The sequence below is a fragment of the Pleuronectes platessa genome, chromosome 6 (genome assembly GCF_947347685.1).
Source record: "Pleuronectes platessa chromosome 6, fPlePla1.1, whole genome shotgun sequence".
NCBI classification, from domain to species: Eukaryota; Metazoa; Chordata; class Actinopteri; order Pleuronectiformes; family Pleuronectidae; genus Pleuronectes; species Pleuronectes platessa.
In genome coordinates this window covers 16,066,944-16,084,628 of record NC_070631.1, presented here as the reverse complement: position 1 = coordinate 16,084,628, position 17,685 = coordinate 16,066,944, and the positions used below count along the sequence as shown (strand labels likewise).

Below are 17,685 nucleotides of genomic sequence, written 5' to 3'. Positions count from 1 at the left end.
TGGACGCTGTTATGCTGTTATGTTGATGACCGTCATCTTTCACCAGCCGCCTTCAGCTCAGTGCAGAGGAAATGACGATGTTATCGATCTTTGAATTTGATGTTAGAGGGGAAAGGTTTAGACCTCGTGATAGTAACTAAGGACCAGGGTTAGTGGTTGCCATTGACAACCGGACCCGTGCTGTCTCGACAACAACAGCTCGCGCGCACGGACTCCAGTGAAGCCGGAAGCCGGAGGGAGTTCACTCATGTGAGGATCATTTATCTGTTTTAATATCTTTTTCACAAGTAACCGACTCAAACTAACAAAGTAAACTCCTGTGTAGTATTTGTGGAAGACAGTGTGTGACGAAGGAGCGGACGGACACACACACACCGCGTGGTCCTGGCCACTTTGACCGACAGATATTGAGTTACAGAAGCGGAACCAGACACTCAGAGAAGTGATCCAAATGTCTGAATTTGCGCAGTTGTGTTGGATCTTCTGTTGACCACAAAGGGCACATGAGCAGGTAGGTGGACTACGGGTCAAAACTCCTCCACACAGGCAGGAGGGGCTATACACAAAATATTTGTTTCATTTCTACCAATTTCTTTTGGCCATTTACAGTAGCCTATATTTATGGTCAGTCTAAGAGTAGTGGACTATTTTTCCCTCTAATAATCTCATTAAATTGGTACATGCAATACAATAAAAACATCACTATAAAATAAAATATTTTTTACTGTAAACCTATATTCCATACAGAGCATATATAGCACCAGTACTGCTGGGTACATCTGAACTTAGTTGTTAGCAGGCAGGATGGATTGATGGATTAATTCCGTCCCTGTCTTCTGTCTCTTCATGTTATCCCACATACACCGCCTGCATGATGCTGAGATCAGCAGGCCTGTGGGGGTCACATCAACTGTTGCACGACTCCTCTTTCTTCTTGTGACTGAGGATATTTCTTTATTAGCTATATATGTTCAGGATCACTGTGCAGCAGGGAACATTTGGGATTGATCAGACACCACCCTGCTGGTATACCATGATCGATTGTGAACCTTTGCACATTGCTTCTTTATATATATACTTTTTTTTAAAGGTTAATATATTATTTAGCTTGCTTTTGATCAGCTCTCTTACAGTAGGTCAACACTGATGGAGTTTGCATTTTATCACCATGGACTTTTTCACCATGACCTGTTTTTCATGGTGGGAAAAGCACATGTGTAGTCAAATCAATGATCGCTGAACTTCATCAAGCTGCTTGAGTTTCAGGGTCCTAGTATTGTGTGTGTTGTCACACTGTCATGACTTACAGAGCAATTATTAATATTATTTCAGTCCGTAGAGCCTTCAGTTGTAAAGAGAAAAAAACCTATTGCCGTGTACCATAAGAGAACAAAGTAATGTAATATGAGTCTATAAAGGCGCTAAAACCCCTGGTAACGTAATCAAAGTTGAAAGGGGGGGTGAGGCTGTGCACATTATATGAACCCCCCTCCCCTCCTCTAGACACGAGTATCGGTTGATGGGATCCAGGGGATGTTGACGATCTGAATGAGATGAGCGAACAGTGCAGACTCCAGATGATTAGGGAGGAGGAAAGAAACCTGACACCAAGAGAGGAGAGCAGATACAATTTTTGGCATAACAACATTATTGGCTGATCGAGATCATGGTAGAAACCGGATTGGATCACTGTAAACACCCAACAGTCAGCTTATTAGAAGATGTTGGTGAGTGAGAGAGAATTGTGAATAGGGTTGCAAAATTCCGGGAATATTCAAAGCTGGAAACTTTCTTTCGGAATTAATGGGAATTAATGGGAATAAACTGGAAATTTTGTGGGTAATTTGTGCTATTTACCTTGTCATATGCAGACATAAATATAAACATTTTGTTTTGTCATAGGCTGATTTGAGCCCTGAGGAAACTTTGGGCACTTGACTATATGCTTCTGCATCTTTGTGTCATTCTTAACATAGGTCTTTGCACAGTATTTGCAAATGTACACAGCCTTTCCTTCTACATTGGCTGGGGTAAAATGTCTCCACACATGAGATAGTGCACGTGGCATTGTTCTGTAGAATAAGATGAGAAAAAAGCTTGTAAAAAAACTCTAAAGCAATGCCAGAGATATAAATAGTTGGCTAATTGGAATCGTCTTTAAAAATATTTTACAATTGATGGATAAATGAATAGAAATAGGCTAAATGGACAGATGAACAATCCTCAATCAGCATGCTAATATATTTCCCCCAGTAATATCATCGAAACTTACCTGACTAGTGCTGCTCACTACAGCAGGGCTCAATAGCTCTGCTGTATTGTGCAGGATGCTTGGAATTATCTACGCATTTGACAAATGCACAGTGCAGGGTAGAAATTCAATGTGCAGCGTGTGCTGCATTCCATACATCTTTAAAATAGAGTTTTGAATGATGTTTTTATTGCTCAGTGTTTAATTTGTGTATTGAATTTTTTTCAAAATTCCCAAAATTCCCGAGTTTAATATTCCTATGGAAAGTTTCCGGAAAGTTTCCGGAAAGTTTCCGGAAATTTATCGAAAATTGTCCTCCCCTTTGCAACCTTAATTGTGAATGAATGGGACATAGAGATAGTCTCCTGTTTGATCTTATGCAAAGCTTCATCAGTAACACACTGTAAAAAGTGTCTGCTGTGAGAAATTCATGTCTTGCTTTAAACATCATGGTTACACTAATGTTGTCTTCACTGTGACCAGGTGAAGAGAGAGAAGCAAATCGAGAGGAGCGTGCTGCCTGATTATGACGGCTGTTGTTCGACCCGGAGTCAACGTGTCAGGGCTCTGTGCGGATGGAAACAAGTTCCTTGAAGCTGGAGAGCTGGGGAGGGCTACCTCTCTCTACCTGTCTGCCTTCAGGACCCACGCTGCCTCCACCATGTCCCATGTGCGGAAGCTAAAGGAGCCCTGTCTGGCTGGAGTGATCTATACCCTGGAAAGTTGGCTTGATGGTCAGGGCGAACACCTGCCTGCAGAGGGTCTAAATAAAGGCCTGGCCGCGGTATTTCTGTCCACACTGTGCCCCAACAATCTGTCTGCCACCATTTTCAAAATGGAGTCTCTCCTCCAGAGTGGCCAGCAAGGCTGCGAGCAAATTGTTGCCCGCTGCACTGCTCTGCTCGAAGGGAAGAGACACCCTCACCCAGATGGGTCGACTCGAATGCTGCTGGAGATAACTCGAGCTCTGGCCTGCTTGTTGGCAGAGCCTCACAGTATCAAGGGGATTAAGCTTTACCTTAAAGCTTACCAGAGAAACAAATCTGAAATTGTCATGCTGGTGAAATCTAGACAGGCTCAGCATCTATCAAAAATAGTCAAGGCCTTTACCATCCAAATACTGCAATTGCATCCTTCTCTGTTGTTTGACCGCGAGGTGGCCGTAACGTCAAAACAGGATGATAAGCTGAGTGCAGAGGCTTCTTCTGTAATCATTGAGTTTCTGTTGGCTATCTCCCCTGTTAATAGAGAGGTGCAGGAGCTTCAAGCAGCATATTTGTTTTTGACAGGCAGGTTCAGGGACAGTTCAGAAGTGTACTCTGCCCTCCTGAACAGTGGGAAAGGCCAGAAAATGTCAGCGAGTAGTGCAGACAAGCCTGTCCAGGATAGTCTGGAGAGGAGAGCTCGGCTCTTAACCAGTCGAGCAGCTGCCTGCTTCTCAGCAGGGGGATGGACTGCAGAGGCATGTGGGGATCTGGGGGAGGCGTTTGAGATTCATCCTGCCACTGCCCGAACTTATTTCCAAAAGCTCTTCACAGATCACGGCACAGGGATGGCTGCTCGCAACCATCTCCGTCAGCAGGCAGAGAAGGGCCTGTGTGGTTACAGAGAGAGGGTCCTTGTCCGTCCAGACCTGCGGTCCACCGAAGGAGTTGAACTCCTGGACCCTGCCATCACGCAGTTACGAGCCCTGTGCCATTTACAGCCTGACGGGGGAGGCAGAGAGCTGCGGGTACGACTGGCAGACTGTCTTCTCCTCAGAGGGGAACACAAAGAGGCCCTCTCTATCTGTAGCCAGCTAGCAGCTGCCCAAGGTCAGCAGAGCTACCAAAACACAGTGCAGGTTCTTCGAGGGTATGCAAGACTGCTTTGCGATGACCACAAGGGGGCGTTAGAAGACTTCCAGGCTGTGATTGAACACAATGCCCCCCACCCTTCCAGCTGCGTGCGGGCACTCTGTGGCAGGGGGCTCCTCCGCATGATGGGTGGCTCAAACTATCTCACAGCTCTAGACTATGTGACGGCCAGCAGGCTTCAGCCTCAGGAAACAGCACTGACCGTTCGCTGCTTGGTGCCATGGAACTGCCGGGGGCTGCTGTTCACTGTTTTAGTGGAGCAGGGACGAGTCATGCTGGAGGGGACTGAAGAGCACGAATGCAAGTCCAGATCCACTGAAGACTCCCAGCAGCCTCAGCAGGACGATACGGGCCCTTCAAAGAGAGACAACCAGAGATCAGGGTATATGATGTTTGTGTTTTGGACTATAGGCCTTTTGGCATTCTCACAATTCCATTTACCTGTCTCACCTGCTAATACACTGTCATGGCATACTGGGAACCTGAATATAATGGAGATATATTCGATTTCTTGGTAACACCAGTGCTTTCCCTACTATGACAAATCAAAATGTCTTCATACAGCACCTCCCCTTTTGTGTGTTAGGACTCCTGCTGGAGTCCAGTCCCTGGCGGCTCTGCTGATTGAGCTCCAGCCAGGCGCTGATGGGCCTCAGATCCTGGCAGCTGATGCCTTGTACCAACTTGGCCGTGTGGAGGAAGCCTACCGGCTACTGCTCTCTGTCGGGCCCACCAGTCCTCGAGCACCCATTCTGGCTCGCCTCGCCCTGCTGCAACTGCACAGGGGCTTTCTTTATGACACCAATCAGGTTCGTATTGCAGGGCAGACTCCTAATCCTAACCCAGGGAATTTTCTTGCACATCTTGATAAACTACAGAAATATGATGAAGTACAGAGCGGTCCGGCACATGGGAGAAACATCAGAGTAGTCAAAATCAACTGTGGTATCACTCATATGGTCAGCCTCAAATCAATTGATTCAGTTTCACCCTTTTCACTAATTAATTTAATGAATACATAGAAGAAATAATCCTTCCGGATCAATTAAGTTCTTACATATCCAAGCGATTTTAAGGTTTTTAATAAATGGTGTTGTCACGTATTGTACTTCAATATTTCCTAAAATTTGAAGATGTAGTCGCTGGGCTGTTTGATATTTATTGTTATATGAAACTGTTTATTCTCAATCTCAAACAATCAGCTGAACTGAACAACATTGTTAATTATGTACATTACTCTGAAGGAATGCAATTACATCGGCTAGCTTAATATCTTTAATCCTTAGTTTAAAAGCTTTTGCAGTGAAAGAGATCAAATTTTCACATCTGTCCATTTCTACCGCAGCTGCTGAAAAAGCTCATTCAGTGCGGTGACACGAGCTGCTTGCGCCCCCTGTTGGCGGTGGCACAACGGAAGGACCGTGCCTTGTTACAGGGACACTGCCACTCCAACGCAAAACGCATCCTGACCAACGCGAGAGAGGAGGGTGATGTCAGGGAGGCTGTGGCTTATCTGTCCATCGCCATCATGGCTTCTGGTGATTACAATATGATTGATTAAATATTTATGATTCTCAATGGTCTCAATCTGATTGTTGACTTAATTAATTAAAACGATGTAATATTTGAATCTAGACAAGATGAAAGGGGAGTTAAGCTTTGTGTCTGGAGTTGGTTCAGTTCAGCAGAGGTTCGTTAAAAACAGATTGGCTGTGCATTGTTAAAACCAGTAAGACCACCCGTGTAGAAACCTATACATTTCAATCTAGTCTAATACGTATTCTACCTGCTTCTCTTTGTATTTGGATATCTTTCATGGATATAATAATATCTTACATAGCCTGACATGAAAACAATTGTAATGTATTGCTTCTTAAGGTGGTGAGGCAGCAGACTCATTGCTGGAAAGAGCGAGGTGCTATGCCGTGCTGGGTCAACGTAAGACGGCCATCTTTGATTTCAGTGCCATTCTGAAGGAGCACCCGAAACACGTCCAGGCTCTCTGTGGTAGAGGCTTCACCTATCTCATGCTGAATCAAAATAAGGTATTTTCACCTGAAACACTTTGTAAATACTGCTTCATGTACCTGGCAGACTTTACTCTTACTTTTCATTTCTTTCCCATTCAACTTTACAGTGGAAGGTAATGGCTTGAAAAGTTGAATTTCAGTAGTCCCAATGTGTAGTTGTGTAAACTGTCAATATCGTAGCTATCATGATCAATGTGGGCCGGAAAAAAGTGAATGAATCAATCATGTTGGCAGAGACGCAAACACGCTTATACTACAGAGGCTTTGAGTAAATCAGGTTTACAGGATCTCAGGTTGCAGCATCTTGTTTTACACAAAATTTCTGGTGCTGCCTTTTTCTTTTCCATAGGAGTGCACTCATGATATCCTGGCAGCACTTCAGATAAACACTGACATAGTTACCAAAGACATCCTGTCACTCAAGGACAAGGCGCAGAAGCTGGTCTGTGATTGGCTGCATCACTTCTGTCGGACCAGTCTGTCAGACATCCTGGTGACCAGTGCCGTCCCCTGCCACGACGAGCAGCTCAGAGAGGCTTTTACAATCAGCAGAGCTCTGATGAGGACTGACTGCAGAGAGCCCAGATGGCATCTCCTCTACGTGGACTTGCTCTTAGCCAAAGGTGAGACGGGAACTTAAGTCACCGGAAATGGTGGGAGTTGAACATACTAAAATAACTACCGAAGCTGGCACTCCTTGTTTACAGTAATCCTTACTCCTGCTGATGTGGTCCATCCGCCTCAGGTGACCTTAAGGCTGCAGGCGCTCATCTGTGCCAGGTGTTCGGCCAGGAGCCAAGAGACGCAGCGGCCCAGGGCAGGGTGGGCGTGGTGGAGGCCTGGCAACAGAGCTACCGCAGCGCAGCGTGCAGGCTCAGCAAACTGACGGAGAAAGACCCGTCCGGTCTGGACTTGCTGCTGGCCCTGATCCCATTCAATCAGCGAAAGCACACGGCACAGGTAGGCCTTAGTGCTGGAGTCCTCGATGATCAGTTTTAAGAATGAGAATCGAAGGCAACAGGATTTGTTCTGAGATTATGAGAATCAAATCTCAGAAAACTGGTTTTATCATTGAGCTTCAGAGACATTTCATCATGGAGGATAAATGTACCCACATGTCCTCTTTTAGATTGACAGAGAGGAAGATACATGACTGTTCAAACAAATAGATAAACATATTAACTAAAATGAAGCAGTTAGGATTATAATATGTTCAATTCAAGTCACTAAGACTGAAACCAGTCTTCACGATTTTTGGGATTTAGACTGTTTTGTATGTACTGTCCAGTATATTTATCCAGAGTACACTCTCATACAGAGACAGAATTAATCGAGGACCCCCTCGAAAATGAGGTGATTTTTCTCCTGTTAGTAATTACGTGTGATGATGAAGAATTTCATGCTGTCTAATAGGTGGTGTTGTTTTTCAGTCTAATCCCACTGACAGAGCTGAGCTGTCTTTAGAACCTCTTATTTTTATTTACATTGCAAACTGCACAAAACAGCTTTGGCATGATACGTATTTCATATGGTCAGCAAGTTCAGAGAAGATGGAAAATTATGTACGGTGTTTCCATAACCTATGCATCATTTTATATCTTTCCTTCATATTGCTTCAGTGTATTTACTGTGCATTTGTTGACAGCATATAATTTTTTCTGCATAAATATCAAAACAGGCAGCAGCACAGGAGGCCAGTGGTGTGTCATCAGGTGGCCAGTGGGATCAGGCCCTCACTCTTCTCACTGTAGCTGTGAAAGCAGTGGGCAACCACAGACTCCAGTATTTTCGCCAGCGGGCCGCCTGCCTTGCTCAGCTGGGCTTGAATGAGCGAGCGATAGCTGACCTTGACTTCGTTATCCAAAAACACGGTGGCTCCGACTCCAGCCGCTCCGATGACCAAGTCTTGGCGGAGGACCTGTGTCGGAGGGGGCGCTGTCTGGTGCTCTGTTCCAGAGAAGGAGCGGCCCTGAAGGATTTCACTCAGGCCCTGGAGCTCCACAGGGACCAGGCCATCCACTGTGTGGAGGCTGGTCTGGGGAGGCTGCGTCTGGCTGAGTGCTACCTGCGGGGGGCGCTGCAGCACTATGGCGAGCAGCATCTCAGCAAAGCCTGGACGTTGATTGAATGTGGCCTTGCTATGGACAGTGAGAACCCAGAGCTCCGCAGACTGAGGGCAAAGGTCAAACGGGAAGTAGCCAGCCCCTGCAACGTCAACTAGCGTTGATAGTCAGAGGATCAGACAGGACACAGCAGCTCCAGCTGAGTTTATAAAATTAAGCCATGTCAGTGCCTGAACCCGATGTCGTATTGTGGAGAAACCGTCAAACTGATGAGAAATCGTACGTGTTATAGGACATTCGCTGGTTCTTTAACGACACAGTGTTTTAATTAATATAATGTCCTCCAAGAATGAACTGCAGTTGTTTTAATCAATATCTTTATAATCACAGCATGGCAGAACATTGATAAGATAGGAAACTGTGAATCATGGATTTTTGTAGATTTCTTTTATTATCCCTTATTAAATGAACCACTCAACTTTGTTAATTCATACATTTGATCATTGTAACATCACTAATTGAGTACTTGTGGAAATGGAAGACAATACATGACGGTCATGATGATATTATTGCATCAAGAGAGTCACGCATCATGAAATAGATAGCCGGGTTTATTTCAAACCATCACACTCTGATAAATGATTTAAGAAAGTGCCTGACGTGCAGGGTTTATCTAAAATCGCAGAAGGCACAATTTTCTTTAATAATATTTAAGCATAATTTGAGTGTATATAAAAACAGGAAAACAGGAATAAATACTGGAATTTAGTTCGTACCGCTGACGTTAAAGAATGATTTAAAACATTACTACTCCTTTAGGTGCACCTGAGCGGACATTATAATTTGGAATATAGCTTTAAATGTGTACATAACCTGTGTCACAGGTGCGTAGAAAGTACTCTGGTGTTACACAGACACAGTGATGTATCGTGGTTCCATGTTTCCGAAGTAGGATTTTTCCCACTCGCTCATGAGGTCAAAATGCAGCGGGCGGTCACAGAAGGTGCAGGAAGCCGTGGCCGGGCTGTTGAGCTGGAGCCCCACCTCCTGCCAAACCTCCACCAGGGAATCTGTGAGCGGAACACAAACTCACATTAATGTGAATCGGCAAAGAAATAACTAAATGTTTTTCAAAGTTGTGCAAATTACAGCTCTGGCTCTTTTACCTACAACACACTAAGATTATGATATGAGAAGACAACTTTTATTGCAAGTATAAACATAAATCATACAGTCCCCAGTTCAGATTTAACATTCATTACAACAACCTATATGAGTAAGGATCCCCACACTCACCCACAAAGTACTCCATCATGGCGGGGTCGTGATGAGGAGACGGAGCAAGGCGCAGCAGCTCCTCACCACGAGGCACTGTGGGGTAGTTAATGGCCTGGACATAGATGTTGTGTCTCTCCAGCAGGATGTCGCACACCTTGGTGTTGAGCTCAGCGTTACCCACCTAGGAAACAGACCAATGATATGTGACATTAATCATTAAGAAGATGCTTTTTATCTGCACAATCAGGTTACACATCTAGAAATTAAAGTCAGTCCTGGGATAAATAATACATGAGTTTAATTTTAGACTCAGATATTTGGTTGTCACTGGATATTAAAGTGATGCATTTTGAACAATGAAGTACATTTTTGCATTAAGCATCAAAATGATGCAATATAAAAGTGTTTTTTTTTATCTGTCACATAGGAAAAGTGCAGGTCTTCCTCATATCATTGATTGTGGCTTTGTATTTTCATTGACAGTGAGTCAGCAGGAACAAAAACAAGACACAAAAAATGCAGCAGCTTAATGAAATTCAATCATGTTTGATTACCTCCACAAAGGAGGTTATGTTTTCACCTTATGCAAAAACTACTGGACAGATTTCCATGAAACTTGATGCGAGGCTGTGATATGGGTCATGGACGAACCCATTCAATTAAGGTGCGGATCCAGGATTTTTTCATTCTTTAGCATTGCCTAATAGGGTGTATGGGCGGAAAGGGAACTGATATTTATGAGTGTGCTTACTTTGGTGCAGATCCAAATCTGGATCACAGGGATTTAGATGTGATTTCATAAGGGAACTGTTAGGTCTGGGTGGTTTGGTTATTTCCACCTGCGCTTTTCCTACAGTAACATGGGAAAAGTGGAAAAGGCCTAAACAACAAAGCAACCACTTATAAAATTGTATGTTACCATAGATTTATTATACATCATAATTGTGAGGGTAGAGGTGTTTTGCATATTTACAGATTATGAAAATATTATTATAATTGCCAGTTGATTATTAATGATATAACAAATAGCTATGCTTGTTTTCAATTTTGAAGTAATTATCTTTAAACCATCACGAGATTAGTTAAAAACTTTTGCTTTGCCTGGAGAGAACTTGAAAAACTTGCTAAAGCTTAAAATGTTGCTTTGTCCTTAAAGACGCCTTCTGTCAAGTGAGGGGTGGGGGGTGGGGGGAGTTCACAGAGAGAGATGATACAGTTATGAAGGCAGCAGCAGTGCTACGTCCTCCTACCTGTATGGGGATGATGTGGCTGGGGCAGTTGAGCACAGGCAGGCCGTTATCCAGGAGCAGCTGCCTCATGTGTTTCACGTTCCTCTGGTGGGCTCTGCGAAGCCCCTGCCCCTCAGGGCTCTTCAGCACCCGCACAGACTCCAGGGCTCCAGCCAGGACCATCGGGGGCAGAGCAGTGGTGAAGATGAAGCCTGCCGCGAAGGAGCGCACTGTGTCCACTAGGGCGGCGCTGCTGGCGATGTAGCCCCCCACACAGCCAATTGCCTTTCCTGGAATACAAACAGACCACAGGGGGTGAATCAATGAGAAGTTAGAAAGAGAAAATCACTAAACATCTTAGATTACAGAGAGGAACAATTTTACAGCTAATCTTACTTAATATTTTACTTTTAAATATGTATTGTTGTAGATTATACAACCAAATAATACATACAAATGCACTGTTTGAGTATATCATTAATATCATTTGGAATGCAGCACTTTTAGTTGTGACTAAACTAAACTTGGTGTATTGGTGTTTTGTTAATTTTAGTAGTGTTGAATCAGAGTGATATTTTATTCGTTTATTTATTGATAGGGACAGATGTAAGTGAGCTACAGTTGAGTTAGCTGTATAAGCTAATTTTCATACGTTGTCCCTGAAGCCAGTTCTTACAAGGCAACCAAAAATAAAATAAAACTGCCTTTTTGGATAAATGATAAACAAATATCTATGAAAAGTTCATGTGCATTGTACAAACTAGCTATACAACAAACCCTTGACTGAAACACTACATCCAATACAAATACAATACCAATGATGAAAAATAGGTATAACAAAGAAAACAAAGAAGACTATTAGATAAAAACAGAAATATTTTCTGTTATGAAAAAAAAAAGGACTTCAACACCACACAATTCTTTCTGTAGTATTTAAATGACTCGGTTGCTTACCATCACTTTTTGAAGTCTCATAGAACAAATTACTTGATGAATGACAAATAACTTTTTTTTCTTGTTCACATCATGAAATAGATGTGAACAAGAACATATCAAATCAAACTTTGAATTCTGTGTGTTGATAATAGGCCACGGCCAATATGTCATCGCCGTTTGGGCCTCTTGCTTTATTTATTGCCGGGAGTGAACACTTGCCCACATGCCTTGTTACAGTCTTTTGGGGTCATTCAAGGCCAGTTGAAACGTGACGTGTGGTTGACGGGGATAAACCTTCCAGTCGTCATAAAGGGACTCGCAGCATGGACTCTGTGATGATGGTTTTTATCAGTGTGGCCAGAGAGGGAGCAGAGCTGGCACCCAGTTGATAAAACCTCTCCTTCTTTGGATGAGAGCTCTCCTGCCCTCTTTCTAACCAGCACGGGAGTGGCATCATGCTTGTTGAGTCCTAATGCTGCGGCATGAGGACATTGTGCGAGGTTGTGAATGGGAGTTTAGCCAAGAGGAGAGCCAATTAATCTCTGGCAGTTCGAGGCCGTTTGCCTTGCCCTTCTTGGTGCAGTGGCGAAAGGACATGGTGGTGGACGACTGATGTGATTGTTATCGGTGAGGGAGTGTGCCTTTTAATGTCTTTAATAAAACAAACCAGTGGGGTTTTCCTCATCATGTACTCACCCAAGGTCCCAGACACAATGTCGATCTTGTGCATGATGTTGTCCCTCTCCCCCACTCCAGCTCCCTGGAGTCCGTAGAGGCCCACGGCGTGAACTTCATCAACAAACGTCAGTGCTCCGTAGCGGTGAGCAACATCGCACAGCTCCTCCAGAGGACATATGGCACCTGAGAGCCCCAGAGAATGAAGTGGTATAATTAGAAGTGTCAAGTGAAGGGGAACAGATGGCGATTTGGGCGGCAAATGTCACCACGGTGTAATGTCTACACACATATTTGTGTTTTATAGCAAGATGAGGATGTTTTTCTCTATGAATCATTACTTTTTTCTATTAAAAGTCTCCTGGATATAGTCACAGCCATCCGCTCAGTCCACTTTTGCCTGTACGTTACGAAGCTGTCACTGGTGTGATATCAGATGGAGAGAAAAAGCTGAGAGTAACATTATTTCCTCCCATGGGAGCCTGTGATGGATGAGCAGATATTGCAAACTGAATAACTGTAGATCATAGAAACGGACGACCAACCAAAAGTTTTAGAACAGCCCAATTTTTCCAGTTTTTAATGAAGTTTCAGCAGGAAAAGCCCAGTGAAAACCTTACATGAGGATAAGCAAAACTACTAAATAACTATAAGTTACAGTTTTCCTGCAGCAGTGTCAACTGTCTGTCTGTACAATGGCAATGTGGAACATGTAACAATACAATTAATAATAATAATGCTTATGATTGTTATTAACATCATATAAATCCGTCAATGATTCATAACAAATACAATTAACAACTTTTTAGTTGACATTTCTTGTCTTTAACGGTTGTGTGAAAAAGGGCTTGTGACCCTTACCAGTAGCATTCACAGAAAACAAATACAAATATTGAGATATAAAGAAAATTGAAGTGATTCCATTCAAAGAAATCAAATCAAATTTGAATTACAGTTTATCAAACAACACTGATATTGCATGCTGAACTCCAAATTGTCATCATTTCGTTTTTGAAGGATATCAGTACAGTTCACTTCCCATACACATAAAAACCTACTTAAATATTTTCAATAGATTCATCCAATATATATTGAACTAAATATTCAAATTATGTTAGATCTAAACAACCCTGACACATCATCGCACTCACCGTCCATCGAGTGCACCGTCTCGAATGCCACTATTTTGGGAGTGTTGGGGTCTGAGCGCTGCAGCAGTTCCTCCAGGTGTCGGCTGTCGTTGTGGCGGAAGATGAAGCGCTTTGCTCCGCTGTTCCTGATGCCCTGAATCATCGATGCATGGTTCCCTGCATCTGAGTAGATCTCACAGCCTGCAGGTCACAGAGAACACAACAGACCAGTGGAGATAGAGCATCAAACCCCGAGAGACACCGACAATGTATGAATCATGAGATGTATATATTTTTTTTTGTCCGGTATGTGAGTCTCGAAGTTGGTTAAAGCTCATCTGGAAATGTGACAGTGACTTGTCCTGGCTGTCATCATCGGATGTAGTACTTTACTTTAAAGTGTGTTTCTGTACAAATAATATTACCTTCTGCACTGAAAATTGTATATTAAGTTAATATTCCCTTTATTTTTATTTATTATTATGTTTTCTTGTCACTCAGATTTTCTGCTGCTGTAAAAAGTGAATTTCCCCCACGCTTTGGATCAATAAAGTTTAGCTTATCACATCTAAATTTACCTGGCAGCATTTTAGCTAAGGTGAAGAGGGTGGAGTCGTTTGCCACGAAGCAGGAGGAGAAGACCAGAGCTGCGTCCTTCTGGTGCAGCTGGGAGAGCTCCTTCTCCAGAGACACGTGGAAGTTACTGGTGCCGGAGATGTTCCTGGTCCCACCGGCTCCTGCGCCATGTCTGTCCAGAGCGTCACTGAGAGGATCCAGAGCAAAATGGAAAATAAAATACCAGCCTTAACAAAATCCAGACCAAGTCCTGACACTTTCTTTTAAATGTTCTTTAAACTTCCCCCTGAAACATCAAAATAACCTCCTTCACCTCAAACCCTACGAATAAAAACATCTCCTTTTCAGAAGGATAGTAAGAATGGACAGAAGCCCACATGTACATCTGCCACTGAAATACAAACTGTGCAATGGCTTGATTCAACTTCAGGTTTACTGTTTAGCTTTTTTGTTTTTTGCCAGAGCCAGAGATTAAACTTTGAATTACAGTAAGATACAAAATAAGGGAAATTAAAACTATCTTTACTAATGTGACATTTGACACCTTGAGTTGACCTTAGACATGACAGAGGGATGTCTGTCATGACACTATAGTCTCTAGTTAAGGCCTGCTATAATCTTGGAAGAAAAATTAGACAAAGACGGACAGGTCCTGACAATTAGTCCTATGCATTAAAAGGCCTGATCTCTACTATATATATATATAAATACACTATTAACCCAGATTTGAAAGGAAATGCTGAGTCACACTTACAAATGACTTGCAGCTTACTAATTAACCTGACTTTAACTTTCTTTGACAAGCCCTGGGATTTAACTTCCTAACCTCATCTCCACTGACCTGGGACTCGCTGTGGACTCATAACACCTTCGTCTGTCTCATTGTACCTGATGCCACTGAGGACCCGCGGGTGCCGACTCATTCCCAGGTAGTCGTTGCTGCACCAGACGGACACCTGGGAGCCCTCCCGCCCACGGACGGAGTAATCCTCTGCGAAAGGGAAGACCTCGACGCTCCTGTTCACCGTCTTGAAGACCCTGTACGTGTGGTCCTTTCTCTTCTCGCCTATCTTCTCAGTGAAGAAGCGGTCGTAGTCGTAGCTGGGGCCAACTGCAAGGTGGATGAGTTTGACTTTAAACATCTGATTAAGCCAATATAAATGTTGCACAAGACATAGCTGCTTTAAATTAGCTGTATTGGAGGCTTTCGGCCCTTTTTAAAATGTAAAAACATACCCATGTTGTCTGTAAGGAGGTGGGTGATGGTGTTGGTTTGAGGTGATTTCGGGAGCAGTGAATCTTTAAACCCCTTGAACAGAGACGTCATCAAACCTGTGAGAGAGCAGAGTTAGGTCTGTCGGTATAAAACGTTGATATTGTTAATCCTTGCTTCTTCTAAAGTTCAATTTCAGTCACTCATGGTGTTTTGTATGTTCACTGCAACATCACCACGTCCCCAGACCTTCTTTGACGTCCTCCTGCACTTCTGGACTGGCTTGGACCATCCCAATCTGAGAGGACACGAAAGGGCAGCCCTTCGACACGGACTCCGCCAGCTGAGAGGCCGTCTGAGTTGACATCATCCTTTGGTCCATCGTGGGAAGATGGTTGCTCTTTGACAGACTCAGCCTGGAGTTCAGGGAGGCCGAGCCGCTCACGGTGATCTGGCGAACGATGATGGGGCACTGATCAGCCAGAGACAGCAGGGAGCCTCCTGTCCTCCGCAAAGCCGCCTTAGGGACGGACTTCAAGAAGGGGCAGTGGTGGAGGAAGGCGGCCATGGTACTGCAGCTGTTTAACCCTGAGTTAGGACATGAAAAATGTTTCAGCATCTGCAGTGTATTTGTTTGGGGCAGTCATTGATTCAGACCGTAACATTAACAGCCACACCAACACTATTACATAGTCAGCATATTACCACCTTAAATGGATAGTTCACCCAAAAATGATCTTATCGCCACTCACCACTATGCCGATGGAGGGCTGGGAGAAGTGTTAACAACATATTGAGAATTAAAGGACTTATGTCTGAACAGGATTTGGAAAAACCTGTTCATACATTCATCTCTTTTGTGTTCACAGTCTCTCCTCAAATTCGATCAGAAAGGGGCTGTTTCCAAATGTTGATGCTCGAGTCCTCACATACATCAAGAAGGTGGCTCATATCATTGCAGTTCTGAGATCAGTCTGTCAAAAAAAATAGCTTCGAAATCTTTTAGTTTTTTTAAAGATCTTTTATAATGTCTGTGGAACACTTATGGAATTTATTTTTAATGACTCTTAAAGTTGCTTTTACAAATTGTCATAATACCTTTTAATTTTATGTAATGCACTTTGAATTTCCTTGTTTCTGATAAACTTGCCGTGTGTGAAACAGTATTAAATGTTTGTTTTTCCTCAAGAACTCTTTTCCTCAAGAGTTTCCCCCAAAGAACAATCTCAGTGCAGGGGACCAAAATATAAAACTGCACGAGTATGACTGAGCTTGACAAATTGTTTCATAAAACTAAAATCCCATCAAACTTTTCATGGGTTAGGGTTAAAAAAAATTGTCTCTAGATGTAGGAGGTGGTCCAGTTTAACTCCAGGGAGCAGCAGGTGCCTCCTCCAGGGTGCGGCAGGTTGCTGCTGCTTATCTTCACCCTGCAGGCCCTGACAGATGTCACCCGCTGAAGCTGATCACTGCGGAACAGCTATCAAATATTCCTCTATAAAACACAGCAGGGATGCATCTGGTGCAATCCGCTTTACTATTGTTGCAACTGCTGTTTTAAAAAACCTGTTTCGCTCCAGACTCTGAGGGAAAAAGGTATTTTGTCTGAACTAACAATCGCTCAGTGAATGAATAACGCCAAAATAAGACATGTGCTTCATCCAGACTTTAATTTGCTGATGAGCTCCTTCATGTGTAGTTGAGTTTAGAAACAGAGGCCTCGGCCGTATCATTTCCCCCCCAATAGGCTGCGGTCAGCAGATAAGGCAATTCTTAGAATCTGTGGATTTCTCTTGTGGTCAGATGTTATCGTTAGACGCTCTGTCAAACACCAAAGCTATAAACACAACAAGTAGGTCAAACTTTATTCCAGCTTTTATCGTCAACATGTTACTAGGAATAGGCTCCTTACAAAAAGATCACTACATATCCTTAAATTATCTATGGACTGGTATATACATGTATATTCATTATTTAAACCTTTTGAATCCTTACTCATTATTTACAAAAGGAAGAAAATGCACGATATGTTCTCCACTACATGAATAAATACATAAATACCATAAAGAATAAATAACAGCAGCTGATATACATTTGTATGAATGCCACCACAACCTTTACTTACATTTGAAGTAATAGCAATAAACATGATAATAATAAGAGTAATGATAACAATAAATGAGTTATGATGAGGAATGAAAATTGTGAGGAAGAAGCTCACCTGTTGACCTGCACTGAGGACGAACTTTCAAACAGCAAATAGGCAGCTGGTCGGAGAGTGTCAACAGTTACTGGTCATTTAGTCCAAGTGCATCATGCCATCAGCTGGCCTCCCACCCCTCAGAGGTGTCATATGGGTTGAAGTGCGTGGGGCCACCCACTGAGTCATGTGTGTGTGTCTCTCTGTGAGATGCAGAGATGCTGATAAGCTTCCAATAAATTTGTTCG

The 17,685-nt window shown here is 43.2% G+C and overlaps 2 protein-coding genes across 2 annotated transcripts; one reads left to right on the top strand and one right to left on the bottom strand.

The window, feature by feature from the left end:
* Positions 1-115: 115 nt before the first annotated feature.
* ttc34 (tetratricopeptide repeat domain 34) lies at positions 116-9,168 on the top strand. Its single transcript, XM_053424196.1, has 8 exons — positions 116-511; positions 2,735-4,489; positions 4,694-4,916; positions 5,453-5,645; positions 5,986-6,152; positions 6,487-6,760; positions 6,845-6,954; positions 7,816-9,168. Exons 2-8 carry the CDS (start codon positions 2,778-2,780, stop codon positions 8,356-8,358), a joined length of 3,222 nt encoding a protein of 1,073 aa, XP_053280171.1. The 5' UTR covers positions 116-511; positions 2,735-2,777; the 3' UTR covers positions 8,359-9,168.
* alas2 (aminolevulinate, delta-, synthase 2) lies at positions 8,631-17,615 on the bottom strand. The gene is made up of 10 exons (XM_053425797.1): positions 17,459-17,615; positions 15,487-15,825; positions 15,261-15,356; positions 14,913-15,135; positions 14,027-14,211; positions 13,470-13,649; positions 12,340-12,504; positions 10,729-10,997; positions 9,497-9,659; positions 8,631-9,270 (listed from the first exon to the last, which is right to left on the bottom strand). Exons 2-10 carry the CDS (start codon positions 15,803-15,805, stop codon positions 9,107-9,109), a joined length of 1,764 nt encoding a protein of 587 aa, XP_053281772.1. The 5' UTR covers positions 15,806-15,825; positions 17,459-17,615; the 3' UTR covers positions 8,631-9,106.
* Between the last annotated feature and the right edge of the window lie 70 nt (positions 17,616-17,685).